Source organism: Ptychodera flava, chromosome 15 (genome assembly GCF_041260155.1).
Source record: "Ptychodera flava strain L36383 chromosome 15, AS_Pfla_20210202, whole genome shotgun sequence".
NCBI lineage: Eukaryota > Metazoa > Hemichordata > Enteropneusta > Ptychoderidae > Ptychodera > Ptychodera flava.
This window is the reverse complement of record NC_091942.1, coordinates 2344702-2362186: the sequence shown is the minus strand read 5'-3', so window position 1 is coordinate 2362186 and position 17485 is coordinate 2344702. Positions and strand designations below refer to the sequence as shown.

General features: G+C 36.8%; 1 protein-coding gene across 1 annotated transcript; it reads left to right on the top strand.

The window, feature by feature from the left end:
- The first annotated feature begins 1901 nt into the window (after positions 1-1901).
- Positions 1902-14952, top strand: LOC139150853 (clusterin-associated protein 1-like). Its single transcript, XM_070723273.1, has 12 exons — positions 1902-2051; positions 2960-3071; positions 3576-3660; positions 4056-4232; positions 4749-4844; positions 5709-5792; positions 6410-6543; positions 7140-7197; positions 7378-7461; positions 9234-9435; positions 9725-9801; positions 13512-14952. Exons 1-12 carry the CDS (start codon positions 1910-1912, stop codon positions 13680-13682), a joined length of 1422 nt encoding a protein of 473 aa, XP_070579374.1. The 5' UTR covers positions 1902-1909; the 3' UTR covers positions 13683-14952.
- Positions 14953-17485: the final 2533 nt, after the last annotated feature.

Here is a 17485-nt window from a genome sequence, read left to right as displayed (position 1 = left end):
TTTCAATAACGATTTATAGATCTCCCTTGCCGATATCTTTCAAGTACCCTTACTCTTCAAGTCTCGCAACCTATGTTTTAATTACCGTGCTGAATCTGACTTCATTGTCCAAGTCACCTAGCGAAGACATCACAGTCAGAACCGCATTTCATCCGAAAATGTCAATGATCGAATTGTTACAATATTTCACAAAAGGTGTCAATTGTGCAGATAACAGCGACGAACCAAGCTAACGGTTGAACACTGATGGCTAGGATCAACTGTACGGTCTTATTTAGAAGCAAAATAATTAATGCTATGACGGAAATATAGCTCACAAAGAGTGTAATGCATGCACACAGAGGTAATCAACACAGATATTACTTATGGAGATGGTTATCCCATACAAAGCTTAATAAACTTAACGGTCATTGATACCAGTAAAATTGTTAATTAAAACAAGATCTCAATAATAAGTCGATATGCATACAAACCATATTTGCGACAAATGTACAAAGACACAACATATGTTTGAATAAAAATAGTGAATACTTAATGAAGGAACATGATAACTTCACGTGATGGGTTTGTAACGTGTCACAGTGACGTTGAATATTAATGGTTCTACTCCGGAATAAAAAGGACGCGATGCGTACGCCGTTCTACATACTCAGACGCCCAAATAATCACGTGATGCCGGTACAAACAAACCCACATGTGTACTGAACGCGTATGGAAATACACGTACGTCTGTGCGCGTTTGCGCACATGGCTTTGTTTGTACCGTGGTCGATTCGAATTCCGGGTTTGGTCTATTGTGACATGTAAGATCAAGACTTGTATTGATGTTTATGATTGGATGTATCATTTTATCTTTAATTCATATCTATCGTATGATCAATGCCACGCCTTAAAGATAACTTTTAAAAATCCCATTCTAAAACAATACTGATATTGCGAGGGCAGGAGGACAGAACGACCAATGAGAAACCCAATACATTTAGACAATGGGAGAAGCGTATCTTTGGCGATGGCAACTGTCAAGCTTGTCTATACCTAGTAATAAAGTTTATGCAATACCAACGAACACTGAACGTCTCGTGTTGTCAATACACTAAAATCCCAGGTACCTCTCAGCAAGCCACGAGTCTACTTGACGACGAAACAAACTCTCCAAAGCAAACGTGTAGTAACACAACACCAGGACCATAATTATAAGCCCCATTTGCATTATTACAAAGAAAATTTATCGATAACAAGTTTGTATCGTGCTCCTAGAATATTTCATTTGAAAGTAACGTTGAACATCACAACAAAGACAGCCGTAGGTGGTGTCGTTCATTTTGATTTTTTTCATGACAAGGTTGGTTGAGATTCAAAACCTTACAATGACATTTGCTTTCACAATTTGGTTAGTGTTTTTTCTGGGACAAGTACGAGACAAATTACTTGCATCTATTTTGAGTTGGACTTTTGATCGACCGCAACGAGCCTGAAAATTGTTCTGTAAATTCCCAGGACTGATGTCGGTAGAGGGTCTTTCAAAATTCATGATGATGAAATTTGCAATCTTTTCGGGTTTTTTTTATTTATTTTCTCCCTTAACTTTGGTCAACACAAAACTATTTCATAAATCTTGTCCGACACCTTTCAAATTAGACTTCTAGAAGCATGGGATCCATGGACAGCAACTGCAGTCGCTTGTAAATCGATACACGACGACCACTGTGTAGTACGCATCATACCACACGGCCGTCGTGAATCGATTCACAGGCACTGCGTTTCGTAAATTTTTGGATGGATTCGTTAATTATAAAGAAAGCTGACACTAAATGTGAAAGCTCCTTATTAATATAGCGTCTTGAAATATATTAATCTGGGAACTTTTCATCGACACAGTCACAGCTGCCTCCAACCTGAAGATGTTGAGATGTGCGCCAGCTATGAAACACTGGGTATCTTCGCGAGAGTCTGCGTGAAAGCACGAGATGGAAACTGCTGTACTCTGTCGCACTGCGCATGTGCACATTTTTCAGCAGATGCTTTCAAAATGTCGTACAGGGATCTCAGAAGTAAGTAGAGTCGATTTAATTTGACAGCTACACGACAAAATTTTAACGTTAAGAACAGTGCAGTGGCGCGTTAGACATTCTTACGATCCCATATGTCGTTTGTCTGTGCTGCCGTTTTCCGACGCGAGGAGTGCTGTGGTGAAATAGCGTCATGGTTGTCGTGGGTAACGACAGTCGACAACATGTCCATCAAATGCCTCGGTGCTGTGTTGTTTTGGTCTTCATCGTGGTGATGTTACGATGATCTGTGAGCTTTTAGCGTTGATGGTTGAGTTTAGGTCATGTCATGGGAACGCTGCCCCTGAAAGTATCATTCTGCAATATCTGTGCCATTTCATGATACATCGGCAATGGCTGCTGTGTTAGCTGTGTGAGCATTAGGCCATCAGTGATATGCAAACTCCATCATAGTTTCTTTCCAAATAAAACGGAGGTATTTCTGGTGTTTTTCCCATATGGGAACTGTAAAATAGGCGTCTTTCAGATCTATTTTCGCCATGTAGTCCCCCGGTTGAAGGAGGTCTTTGATCATGTGCAACCCCTCCATTTTGAAATGGTGGTACTGCTATAGATATGTACAATAAAACATAGCATTTTTATTTTAGTAATCTGGTAATAGTGCGTAAATCGCCATGTTTTGTTACGCCAACGGTACATCTAAGACATACATAGCACACTATAATTAATTATAAAATGGAGTACCACTGTGTGAACCAACCATCCTCCCATGTGATGATCGTATTAGGGGTTAAAGTGAATGTAGTCATGCACAGTATCTGTTGACGTTCCACATTGATGATCTTTGAAAATATGGTAACATAATAATTGTGATTCAGTCTCATGTTTAGCATCGCAATGAGAATTAATGTTTGTAGTATGGTTAAAATATACATTTCTCTACTCCATAGATTTCACTGAAATGATGAGGGCGTTGGGTTATCCACGCCTCATCTCCATGGAAAATTTCAGAACACCAAACTTTGCCTTAGTAGCAGAAGTGTTGATATGGCTTGTAAGACGGTAAGGGTGCTATTTTCTATGAGTGTAACACATCCTATTGGTGCCCAAAAAACACCCAGACATCCTGTATGGTATACCGTGTGCCCCAAGCTTTTAAAGAATACCTTGAATAGGCAGAGTCATCCATACTTGACAATGTTAATTATTATGGTTGTGATGGCCTATGGACGACTTAGACATATGCAAATTATGTATTTTAGGAGGGGAACGGTCAAAATACTAACATACAACTGGTATGTCAAGCCTTGAGGGTATTACTAAGAATTATCGTGCATAGTTTTCAATGTACAGAGCATAATGTGACAGACCTCTTTTTGTTAAAAATAAATCTAGTTCTACAATTTAAAAATGATATTCAGACAAATATCTTTGCCACCAAAGAAACCTCAGAAATGCAAAATGCCTGCCTTTAAGATGAGTACAATGGTCCTGAATCTTACAGAAGTAATGACATTCCATCTTGTCATGAAATGATTTTCAGTTATTTAATTGTTTCCTCAAAAGGTATGATCCGAACACTGATTTACCCATGGACACAGATACAGAACAAGACAGGGTTATATTTATAAAAGCGGTTGCCCAGTTCATGGTAAGATTGCTGTCAATGTTCAACGTTATCTGATGTAACAGATAAATTAGTGTTTTCTTGAAGATATGAGTGATACTTGCTAGTCAAAAGTTGCAAGGCTGGTAGTGTGTCAACACAGTTATTGTGATATTTTTGGCAAGATACCAAAGTTTAAGATAGTATTTTATCAGTGGTATCCATGATTGAGGCATTTTCTTTAAAATTTAAAATTTATACCAACACAAATCGTTGTTTTCTGCTGTGTTTATGAAAAACTGAGTGGCAAACAATGTGAAAGTCTGAATCACGATATTTATATGCACCTCACTCGACATGCCATTTTGGTGCACAAACCATTGGAGTGAAAACAAGAAACAAAAGATCAATAGTCTGTTTTTGTGTCTCATCCATTGTAGGCTGTGAAAGCTCACATCAAGTTGAACACCAAGAAACTGTACATGGCTGATGGTTATGCTGTCAAGGAACTCTTGAAAGTGACATCAGTGTTATACAATGCCGTCAAAACAAACAAGACTGGTGATAATGATGATGAAGACTCTGCATCTTCAATATCGTTTGACATTTCATCAAGGGTAAGTTCTGTTACATATAAATCATAGCTTTGTTGCATTATTCACATGTACATGCAAGGCAAGAACCTTTAACAAAAGAGTCATTATGTAAATGTTTGATTTGGAAATAACTATTTAATACTAGAATGTTTCTAATTTTGATTATCGTAGCATTTTATGTATACATATGCTCTCACATACACATGTGCATGATTATCTCTCTCACCAGTCAGCTTTGAGCTTGCACACTTTCATCTTTTGAAACTGACAGTATTTCTAATACAGCTTGTTCATCAGGTTTGGTGTTACCATAACAATACTGAGTATGAGATGGGGACATAAATTTAGGCTCCAAGGCTCCAAAGATTGGACTAAGTATTGCTTTGCCATTGTATTTTTTTGGCAATTCATACTAATTTAACATAGAACACTCAGAAAGTAATAGCTGGGCAAACGTTTGATCATAAAGGATTCAGTAGATATATTTTGAAATTGTTGCGTGAAAAAAACAATGTTTATTTGTTGTCTGTATTTCAGATCTCTGATTTGAAAGCAACCAGACAGCTAGCATCGGAGATTACCAGCAAGGGAGCCTCTCTGTATGATCTGTTAGGGAAAGAAGTGGAGCTTAGGGTGAGTCATATCAGATCTCATACCAAATAATACTGAGAGCTATACTTAATCGAAGTTCATGGTTGCATGAATTCATCCTGTGTACCTGTGATTTCTCATTCCCAAGATTTACAGCTTGAGATGGGTTCTGTTTTGATGATTCTCTATAATTTCAGAGACTCTGCCATACACAAGTGATGTGTACTGTGTTTGTGTGTGTGTGTGTGTGTGTGTTTGTCGAATCTAGACCATATGCAGTGGGCATGGGTAGGGTATTACCATCATAGTCAGTTACCAAACTATCACTTATAGATATGGCAAGGCAGCCTATAGGTCTGGTCTGTGCTTGCTGTGCTAAACATCAATGCTGTAGACTTAGGTTCAACTCCTGTTGTAATTGTTTATTCAGCATTTGATCTACCGAGTTTGACTTATTTCAAATTTACATGCCAATGTTTTAGATTCTTTACGCTATTAGCTTTTTCCACCAAGAAGTCTCATGATCATGGAGACATATCAAGATTATTTAATGATATCAAGGCCATAATAGATAGGACTGAACATTAAGTAAATACTTACTCTAATTATATTAAATATGACTAAACAGTGTCCACAGCGGAATAACACATACCTAACTAAGTCAGGTTTCTCAGTTTGACAAAACTAATTTTTCTTCACAATATAGTATCTTGAAGTATCATATATTGTCAAGTCTTTTTGATAAAACCCATACCATAGACTAGCACGTTATTAAGATTATCCTATATGAATAGCTACAGTGTATATGATAATAGTTTACATATCTCTGACTCATCAAGCAACATTCCTGATTGATTGTGAATGGTGCGTGTAAACTGGATGAATTTCTGCTCTTTTGTCTCCCAGGAAGCGAGAAGTACTGCCATCAATAGACCCTTGGAAATCAATGAGATTGAAAAGGGTCTTCGAGGTAGTGTCAAGGCTGTGGAGGTAAGTCATCACTTTGAAAAAAATCTATTTCACTCGGATGTGTACCTTTAATCTTGAAAGTCATTGTTGCAAACATAGACTGTGCAGCCGGTAAATTATTCAAAATTAGCAATTGAATAATTTGCAATGTTAGGAATATTCAAAATTAAAATTTTCCCTTGATATCCATAATTTGTACGGCCTAAGTAATAGTCATAGAGCTTTTGTTTCTCTGTTGAATTGCCAGAGGCACCCTGTGAATTAGCTGAGAGTAAAAAAAAATTAATTGAACATCAAGACATCATACCTTTATCTTGCTATTAGTAAAAGTCCAGATGTGTTCCATAGTTGGATTTACTCATTGATTTCCAAACATCATGTGCATTACCTGTGACAAAACTCTTTCAAAGAAATGTCCCCACCCCTGAGCTTGCTGTCGTACCAAATAAAGTGTTCTTTGTAATTTGAGTTGATAATTCTGAGTATATTATTAGTCTCACATCAGTTTGGCAGATGCCAACATTGAAGCAAACATTTTGTGCTGACTGTCTCTGACCCCAGAGCACTGGATTCATTGCTTGTGTTGAGTTTGTGTTGCTTTTCACTTGATTTACAAGACTGTCTTTGTTTTCTTGCAGCATCAAATAAAGAAAACGCAACAGATGCTAGACAATGTGGCCTCAGATGAAGCCAACCTTGAAGCCAAGATTGAAAAGAAAAAAAGCGAATTGGAAAGAAATCAGAAAAGATTACGAACATTACAAAGTGTCAGGTACAATCAAGAAATTCTATGTGACCTGTCTAATGTTGTGTGCTCAACTTGGAATTTCTTGAATGTGGTTTTTCACTTTGTGTGTTCTCATGTGTACTCTTGACTACCACTTGATAATTGGGTTTGTGGTTTACAACGTGAATCACAGGATGAAAAGTGCCAGAGTTGTACAAGTCTCTGTGTATTACTGATCTCTTTGTAAATGTGTAAAGTGTCATGTGCACATAAAAAATATTGCATGACTTATGTTTCCTTCACATGTACAACGTATATGTGTACTAGATATATATGTATACTATGTATATATGTGCTTTCATGCAGACTTTAAGATAACAATGTTACTGAGTGCATAATATGGTTGGTACACGTACCTATATTATTGTAAGGAACTCATGTATGTTCTCATATAAATCATCCTGTTAGCAATTCCATGACAGTATATCTTGATGAAGGGCCATTGTGGGCTGTCTGCAACTCTTTCTGTTTTCTATAGTGATCTTCCCATTCATCACATCTTTGCCATTGGAGTATTGACTTCTATTCAGCTCTTTTTTATCTGACAGGTAATCTCCCATACTGTTTAATTCTATTCACAGACCTGCCTTTATGGATGAATATGAAAAACTTGAAGGAGAACTGGAAAAATTCTATGAGGTAATTATATTATTGTTTTAGTTTTTCAGAAACATCTCATGTTTTACCTGAGCAAAAAGAAAGTTTTTCCCATAACCAACTACAGTGTACTCTGCTGTTAGTTTTTCAAGTGTTATGTACTATACAGTAAATTTCAAAGTGTTGTACCCTTTCTAATATTTTCCTCCATTTTCTTTACAGATATATATTGAAGGGTTCCGTAATTTAACATCATTGGAACAACAACTTGAAGAATACAATCGGGCAGAGCAGGACAAATTTGAGGTGAGACAAGGAAGGGTATAGTCTGAGATCTTTACAGTAACTTTTGTCTGATGACACCAGAAAGATATTCTCAAGTTGGTTTGGCATCACTCCTGTCTTCACAAAATTAATGTATCATCAACAAAACGCTTTCTGTCATGTACTTGTAGCTTTGATTTATATCATGTAAGGAAAAGTATGAAACCAGTCTCACAAATGCATATGTTGTGCTTTTGTCACTGGGCATAGTAGTTGTGCTGATGTACAGGAAGTACTTGGATTGGTAGAAGGGTGTACTATTCACCAGGAAGGATCATTTCAAATTGCAGATTACTATATCAGTAATGTGGCATTGCAAGATCCAGTCTCCACACACTGATTGGATTGCAGTGGGGATAATTCTAATCAAGCTGGAGGGTCTCTGAGTCATTGATCGCACACCCCCACCAATCTCTGCTGCAGGCTAATTTAGATATTCCAAACTGGGACTTCTTTCTGTCCTTCGCGCCCAACTTGCTCAATAGACATGGCTGACATCTCAGATATTGATAGGAGCTGTCCGGCTTATGATCGCACTTTCCGTACACTGGTAAAAATAATACATTATACGCTTGTAAAAATAATACATAATCTGCTAAAACTTTGACAATCGCGTCTGCAAAGCTGACAGCCGTGGGAGCATGCATTTCGAATCATCGATAACATTCATGTAACCTATAGCAAGGTCTACGTTTTGCAAGTGTTCATGGAATTGAGGATCAATAGTGAAACCAGTGTATTCTTCATTCATCCAATTTTTATTTGGTTTGAAGTATTATATATAAAACAGACAGAAAATGTTTATTATGGAAACCACGCAATACCCAAAAAGTTGGTGAAAACCGTCGCCTGTGGCAGAGATTAGTGAGGCTATTGCTGAGACTCCCTAGCTACATGTAGTTATCCACACCGCACTATAATCTCTGTATGGAGATTGTGCAAGACCATTATCCACTCAGGCATGTAACTGTTATTCCCATTTGCTGTACCGGTATATGTATGTAAAGCATGGCAAGCCATCAGGATCAGTCAAGTGTCTTTCATTTGTACAGGTGTATATGTCTATGTGTCCACCCTCTTCAAAGATTTGTTATTGATTTGTGTGAAGGGACCCGTAAGAATAACTACATGTACTGCCATTGAGATCAGATCTACCGGTAGTGTGCTGCCATGCTGATCTCTCATTGAAATCAAATCTAGTATGCTGCCATGCTAATCTGTCATTAAAATCAGATATAGTGTGCTGCCATGCTAATCTGTCATTGAAATCAAATCTAGTATGCTGCCATGCTAATCTGTCATTAAAATCAGATATAGTGTGCTGCCATGCTAATCTGTCATTGAAATCAGATCTAGTGTGCTGCCATGCTGATCTGTCATTGAAATCAAATCTAGTATGCTGCCATGCTAATCTGTCATTGAAATCAGATCTAGTGTGCTGCCATGCTGATCTCTCATTGAAATCAAATCTAGTGTGCTGCCATGCTAATCTGTCATTGAAATCAGATATAGTGTGCTGCCATGCTAATCTGTCATTGAAATCAAATCTAGTATGCTGCCATGCTAATCTGTCATTGAAATCAGATCTAGTGTGCTGCCATGCTAATCTGTCATTGAAATCAGATCTAGTGTGCTGTCTTGCTAATCTGTCATTGAGATCAGATCTAGTGTGCTGTCATGCTAATCTGTCATTGAAATCAGATCTAGTGTGCTGTCATGCTTACATGTCATTACTGTTCTGTTCATGTCAACAGGAAACAGAGTCATCATTAAAACGGATGCAGAACAAACTTAAAGAGGAAGAGAAGAGATTACAGATGGGTGGTACAGATGAATTTGGTGGTGATGATGATTTTGCTGGTCTAGATGTAGAAGATGACGATGATGATGGAATGAGTGATAGCGTCAGTGATGAAGATATTGGACAAATCAAAAAACGTCGTGATAGACCATTGGGTAAGGAGAGATTGAAATCATGCTAATTGAATGGTGCATTTTTTCATGTAATTTAAATTTTTGATTCTCAAACTATCAGTAGATTCCTGAAGTGATCTCCGGACAAACATCATAGACAATCATTGCCACAAGATTACATTTTCGTCGGTATCAAACGCTGTCAAGAAGACTTCACTTGCACAGAGATCTTTTTGCTAGCAAAGCTCTATCATGTTGTGCTTTTTATATTTAAATTGATAATTAGGATATTCAAATAAGGTTAGTTTTGTGTCACTCTTCTATTCAACAGCTGGCTCTGGTGAAAGAAAAGCTCGAATGTTTGGAAACATGGGAGTGGACGATGATGACGACGACGATGACGATGATGTGAGTAGAATGTTTCACTTTGCCGCTACAATCGTCTTAATGCTGACTCAATGCCATTGTCAATGTCATTTGTTCAACATTGATTTGATCAGTTAAATGTAACCCCAAAATGTTTTGTTTGCTAACCATGTTCTTACGTAACATATTTCATTTTCTGTGAAGACACAATGAAACTTGTGTGGAAGGAAACCTCTGTAACAAGGACCCTCTCTAACAAGAACCCTCTCTATTAAGGATACTTGCAAGTTGACTGGATTGTAATACTTTCTTTAAAAGGGACAGCTCTCTGTGTAGGACACTTTAATATGCTGCTATCACCAAGGGTGTCCTGTACAAACAAGCCTGTTCCACTTTGTATTTAACCCCTTGACTACCAAGGCCAATGTATTCCTATATACCAGGCCCCTTATGTAAATATTGATAAAATCTTGGGTGTGGTCATTACATGAACACTGCTTAGAGTAAAAGTTAAGTAAGTATCTATAAACCATATATTTTCTGAATCAGCATGAAATTTCCCACTTTTTCATACATAAGTTTTGTATTTCCAGGTCACGTGACTGATCACATGACACATCATGTGACCAGAGTTGGCAAAGAATATGAATATTTGAAGCATCAGGACGTGTTTTGAATCCATAAAATGACGCAAATTTGAATACAGTTGCAATTTTCATGACATTGTCTTTACATATATGTAATAATAACTACCCTTTACTTTATTTATAGATGTACCTATTTAAGATTTTTCTCACAAAAGGCAGAGTAAATGAACCACAAACATCAGCATCTGACATGATTCTGTATTTGAAAATCAACACATTTTATATCTGTAAACACCTGCTTTATGTCTTCCTTGCAGAAACATGCATCTAAAATGGTTATGATTTATCTAAAAATAATTCACAGTATTTAAAAATACATTTTAGGGAACAGCATATCACATGACCAAACACATGACCAGTCATGTGACCAGTCATATTGATAATATGGCTGCTATAAAATTTCATTGGTTTATAGTAAAAAATTGTATTTCCTCTGGTTTAATTCACGAATATTGCTGTTAATAAAACATATTTTTATATAAATCATTTGTTTTCAATAAATAAACATTTCATTTAATTAAAAAAACAAACCATAAACATCTTCGCTATCGTCCGTACGTCTGAAAACTTTGAACAATCATTGCGACGCTTCTGTGATCAGCCTGACCTTTCAGGGTCGAGGTCATGGGTCACGACATTTGCTTTCGGATTTTGGCCGTACTCGGACGTACGGGGGCGCAATCACATTCACGCCGGATCGGAATACATAATTCTTAGTCACGCTGCGTGCCGACGCCAAAATTACGGGACTTTTAGCAACAAAAACGAAGCAAATACGCCTATTTAACTGTGCTGGATATTTCCGGCACTCAAGGTATATGGTAATTCAATATGGCGCCGGATATATCCGGCGCCATAGGTAGTCAAGGGGTTAATACTAAGACAGACACAGCATTTCTCAGTCCGAACTAATAGCACCATTGCTTCACAACCACTAATGGAAATATTGTTTATTAAGTGAGATAAAGTAGTTGTATGATAGATTGATACTCATATCAATATAATGGAACAGTACCATTTCTTCATCACAATGTATAGAGAAATTCACAAGCTGCAACAGTGAAATTAGCCATTGCCACTAGAGGGCGCTCACTAAAGTTTCTATATCATGAGTGACTGTTCACAATGTTTTGTAGAGTTCCGTGTGTGAAAACCTTCCTATGTTAAGTCAGTTGTTACCTTGACTGTCTTGAACATTTTTAGCTACTATAGACTAGTCTATAGAAGCTATTGGGATGGGTATCCGTCCGTCGTCAGTCTGTATGTATGTATGTATGTATGTATGTATGTATGTATGTATGTATGTCCGTTTGTGAGGCGTCCGTCCACTCAAATATCTTGAGAACCGTTTTACTTACTGACTGATATTTTCTCAAAAACTACTTGTCTGATGTCTTTGATATTTGGTAGACAGGTTCCTAGGGGTTGTCTTAGTGTGATATATTGAAGTTTGATGAAATATTCAATTTTTGTATTTTTGGGTCAATTTTTGTCATTTTTGGTCAAAATATTTATTTCTCAAAAGTTAGGCATCTGATAGCTTTGAGATTTGGTATATAGGTTCCTAGGCTTTATCTTAATTTTATATATTGAAATTATGATAAAATCATCAATTTTGTATTTTTGCAGCTAATTTTGCCATTTTTGGTCTGGCCATCCTGAAATGAGCTATCAAAGATATCCACCTTCTTCATCAATACATGTTATTCTCTACATAACACAGCAGAGCTCTGTCAACTGTTGGGTCGCTTGTTTTTTCAAAACCCCTGGTCAGACAGCTTTAATATTTGGTGTACAGGTCCCTAGGATGACCTTAGTGAGATAGTTTCATACAGTCAGGAAATACTTAATTTCGTATCCATGTCTATAGTAGCTTCAGGGACTTTGTCCATATGTTTTAGACGTTCCCTTGGTTATGATAGTGAAAAAACAACTGTGTAGAGATTGAGCTTTTTTCCCAAATTGAAATAAACTGTGCTTGTCATCTTGTATGCAAAGCTTAATACCATACAGTGAGTTCAAATGTCCTCAGACTAAAGCTTGTGACCAAAAATCTGTAGTTTTCATGCCTACTTCCAAATTAAAACTATTTGAACCTTAAACCTCACAGTAGGACATACAGTTCTCCAAGTTGCAATGACAATTTATTCAACATCTTTGAAAATATTCTCCAAAACAAGCTAATCATGATATGAATACACTGTTATGGTGTAGACATGAATGTGTTTTATTCGAAAGTTGCACTCACCATGTACCAATCAGCTGTCTGTTAATCTTCAAATCACAGATGTCCTGGGTAATACCGGTATAATTTTCTTTCTGCCACATTTCAGCGTCCAGTATTATCAAATTAATAAATATCCAGGAATAGACAAAATTTATATTATTATCTAATGTTCTCTTATTGTCAGATTTGCAATACAGAATACATATTACACTGACATATGGTCCAATATTTTGACTTTTGAGAACTCTGCTGTAATTAAACCTCCTTTGAGCCGTTGATGCAAAATAGTGAAAAGAGTGTAGTTTGTAAGATGATATCAAGTAGAAGTGATGTGTGAATTAGTGACATTGATATGACTTCACTGTCTTACAGGCAGTGGAGTGTGACTTCTTCACACAAGGCTACCTTAAAGACGATGCTCTTGAAACACAGCTGAAAATCATGAAAACTAGTTTTCACAATGACACAAAATCTTGACACCAAACAATTATCATCAACCATCCTCTGCAGTTCATTAATTATTACAAAATGAAAAACCACCCCAAGAAATCTGTTACTGAACAAAATCAAAGCAGATATTTTAAGATTTATGTCAGTTTTCGGATTGATCATTCAAACTTCAGCTTGACGGCATGTAGGGACATTAACCCTTTCACCACCATGGTTTAGCCCAAACCCGTTGTTATCAATGTGAGTATGGACTTGTTCACATGGAATTGGGGTGAACAGGTTAAAGAACAGATTACTTAGATTCATCACTTAAATTCATCATTGGATCTGTACATGTTCTTTGAAAGTTGACATACTTAAATGTATCACTCTCTGCTATTAGGATTAGATTTAATGATGTTATTTTCCATGTTTGTTCATCCCTGCAGGATGACACTGATTCTGACTTGAGTGGCGACAGTATTGATGTGGAGGACGACGACGAAGATGTGCTTGATGGTCAAGGAATGGACAGTGAGGAATTGGAAGTGGATGCTAGGTTGGCCAGGAGACAAGAACCCAGAAGAGATGAACTCAATGACAGTGATAATGATTTCTAACAAATGTCAAATGCAACACCTTCAGCTCTGTGACGTCTTTAAAGAGTATCAAGTGCGGCTTGTTTATTTCCTCTCTCACTGATTTGTTACCAGTACCAAAGAAAGAGTAGACTAATTGGCTAAAGTAAGAACTTGACAAGACATGCTATACACTGTCACTTCAAGGATAGTATCACCTTGTTTCTGTGCATTCAGTTAGATTTGTCAGATACATCAAATTGGTTAACCAGCTTGCACACATCACGTGTATTTAAAGTTATATGTGCCTTGAATAGAAAGTCTTAAATATTGCCAAACTGTTCTAAAGATAATTTTAAGCTTCTCACCCCAATACCATGTAAACAGGTCCAGCAGCATCATTGCTGACAATGCGTTTGGACCAAACCATGGTGCAGAAAGGGTTAAATCATTCTCTTTCACAATCAAGAAAGAAAGCCAGGTTTGCTGCACAGAGTTTAGGATTACAGATTCACAGAATTCCATGAAGTAAAATATTATAAATTCAATATCAATCCCATTGTTAACTCCGAGGGGAAATGTTGAAAGTTTTGATTTTCACAAAAGCAAGAAGGAGAATAAACTCCTCAGGTTTCAAAATGTGTCAACACAAGCGGCAGGCCACAAAAGAAATATGAAAAATTGACATTAAAAAAACTGTCCTTAAGGTGCATTCTGTCCAAATATTACAGTGTTGGTATGTGCAAGGACTGTTTCTGTGATCTCTCTGTAACATTCATTCACTCCGTATCAATCCCAACCAAGGAAAAGTCAGTGTTTTATTTGTGATGAAATAACTCAACAATGCCAACTTTAAAATTTTCGAAAATATTTTGACAGTTTGCTCTTTCACGCTTTGACAGTTTGCTCTGTTGAGATCAGTAGGCATGTGTATCACAATTATTTACTGCAAGTTTGAGAGGGATGCACAACTTGTAACTTGCAATTTTCTTATATGTCATACACTGTACAAGTTTGATTATTGTATACTCTCGCTGTGAAAAGCTCAGAGACACTAGCCAAGCAGAAAAGTTAATGAAAAACATAACAAAGTACCCCCAACAATAGTCAGATAATGGACTTTTCCAGGTTCTGCTCCGTGAACTTTTCCAGGCTTTGCACCATAGACCTTTTCCATTGAATCTGCTGACAATTTTTCCATGTAATATATGAGAGTTCACCCTATACATACTTAAATGCTGTGTAAATATCTGTGTTATTATGATGAACATTCCATTATACATGTATGTAATAAAAACATTGTTTACAGTAATTTGATTTTGTGTGCTGACTTCACGATGATGCTTTCTGGCTGCTATCATGATGTCCTTACAACACACAGTACTGTATTAAATGTTGCTTCATTTGAAGCCATCTTACAAAGCCATTGCCAGGGCAGATGTATGAAATTCACATAAATACTGTCATGTTAGGTAATCTAAAGACAAAACTGAGCATTCACATACACACACAGACCCATGAGTAATGTAACAAAACTGACATTGTTCCTGAACAGCGTTACTGTCACAATGTAAGAGTTAAACTCTAAAGCGTAGATAACAAACAATGATGACCTCTGTGATTGTCATTTGTGTCACGGAAGTATCACAGTGTGATTGTCATTTGTGTCATGGAAGTATCACAGTGTGATTGTCATTTGTGTCATGGTAGTATCACAGTGTGATTGTCATTTGTGTCATGGTAGTATCACAGTGTGATTGTCATTTGTGTCATGGTAGTATCACAGTGTGATTGTCATTTGTGTCATGGTAGTATCACAGTGTGATTGTCATTTGTGTCATGGTAGTATCACAGTGTGATTGTCATTTGTGTCATGGTAGTAACACAGTGCTATTAATGATTTGATTGGATCTTGTCAGTCAACTGAAATCTGAAAGGCAGGTTAAAGGCAAACATGAAAACACGAAAATAATTTATGATCTGAAGGGACAATAACTGTAACTTTTCACAATATATTCATTTCATTCAATCTATAAAACAAGTACGCTTTCTCACTCTTTACCAAAGACTGGACCCAGTCACTTGACTAAACTGGGCAGCAACAATCTATGCAACAGCCTACCACTGACATGAGTCTGCTAAAGTTTACTTGTTATGGTATGGTAATTGAATTTGTTTCGATGTGTATGTTATGTCCACAGATTTGGAGAAAGTCTATCTTCTCCGTAGAGTAAGTTGACAATACAAATAGGCATTACCCTAGCCAACACAGTACAGGTATATTGTGAGCAATTTACATGTTGTTGTTGGCAGACCAATTCTATTCCAGAGCAGAATTAAGTTATTTTTAATAACGTTTGATGTTTCATTCTCACAGGATGTGTTTACAAGTTTTACATCAGACCTTTAGACAGTTTTTGGAGTAGAACAAGAAATGGAGTTTCAACAGCATTAAAACTAATGTGAAAGACATGAAAAGTTACAGCAATCAGAGCTTGAATAAAAATATTGATTTGAGTTTCTGAAAAGTTTTAATTTTCCGAGAGCTTTGTTGAAATCAATGTAGTACTGTATTAATTTATGATATCCTCAGGGAATAGCAGAACTTTGCAATGAAAAATGATGCTGATCAATCTCTATGTATCAACTGCAAGATTTGTTTGGCACATGTCAGACATGAATTTACATGGCAAACAATATACAGGTGAAAAATCTAGCTTATTACTCACTGTAACATTGATTATCTGCCAGCCAATACACTAGTACTGGTGAAAGTGTCTTTGTCCTTAATAAGATCATAAATTTACATTTCACTATAAATGGGATACGAATAACAACTGAAAGTTCTAATTATTACCCTAATTTGTGAGTCAAAACACATATGACATAGTGTTGTCATGAGCTGCATAATATCTTACAATTGTGATGTGATTTAGGTATCTATAATGGTTAACTAATCCTTTCAATGCTCTATTATGGTAAAGTTCCAGTGTTGTCTATGGCAGACTTGGCCAAAGAAAACCAACTGACTGAGCTGAAGTGGGATGATAGCCGAGTTCAAATAAGGTTTGTTATTCTCAATGCTGTCCCATAGATGGCACGTAACAGACAAGAGTGATGCACTCTAGGGGGCAACCTGATGTATGATGTAATTATTATGTTTTGAGACAAAGTCACAGAAAATATAGTCTTAACATGTTCAAGGTTATGTAGAAGTGGCTTTCGAAGTCTCTCTTTGGTAATGAGTGTGAACTATGAGTTTTACATCCTGGATCAGTTGTATCATACTGTGTGTACTTGTCCGTAAAATGATCAATTTAATCCATTGTGCAATACAAAAATTATAAAATATAATATCCATAATGTACACCTTACCCACCCACTATGGAGCAAACTTTACACGACATGAGGCAAATCTGCATGATGTTTTGTGCAAAGGGAAGTTTGCTTTTGTCCATTATGGACCAGGAAGGGTACATTATTGCTTGCATATTTATTGACTTATTCTCTTCACCAGTGAGCATGCATACGTCACAATCACTCATGGATACCAGCTCTGCTCTAATAAGCTGTGCATTCATTTCAGTGACAGATTTCCTTGCAGCCTGTATGTAGATCATAACAGTGCCTGTACTTTTTGTAGAATGTCAGCAGAACTTGGTGATAACATGCAGAAAGATTTCAATGGAGGCATGGGGAGCCAATACATGCATAATATGGTGCACATGAAAACTTTGAATAAGAAATAAATGAGCAAAAACAGATCTATCAATTCCTCTGAACGTCAACAATGCCATGCATGATGCATTTCTTAGTCAATTGATATGAAACTGACAACCAATGTA

What these genes read in the sequence shown, in the direction of transcription:
- LOC139150853 (XM_070723273.1), top strand. Translation starts at nt 1,910, where the DNA reads ATGTGCGCCAGCTATGAAACACTGGGTATCTTCGCGAGAGTCTGCGTG. An exon ending in GTAGTGTCAAGGCTGTGGAG is followed by an intron (nt 5,793 to 6,409) that starts GTAAGTCATCAC and finishes GTTTTCTTGCAG; the next exon opens with CATCAAATAAAGAAAACGCA. An exon ending in CAGAGCAGGACAAATTTGAG is followed by an intron (nt 7,462 to 9,233) that starts GTGAGACAAGGA and finishes TCATGTCAACAG; the next exon opens with GAAACAGAGTCATCATTAAA.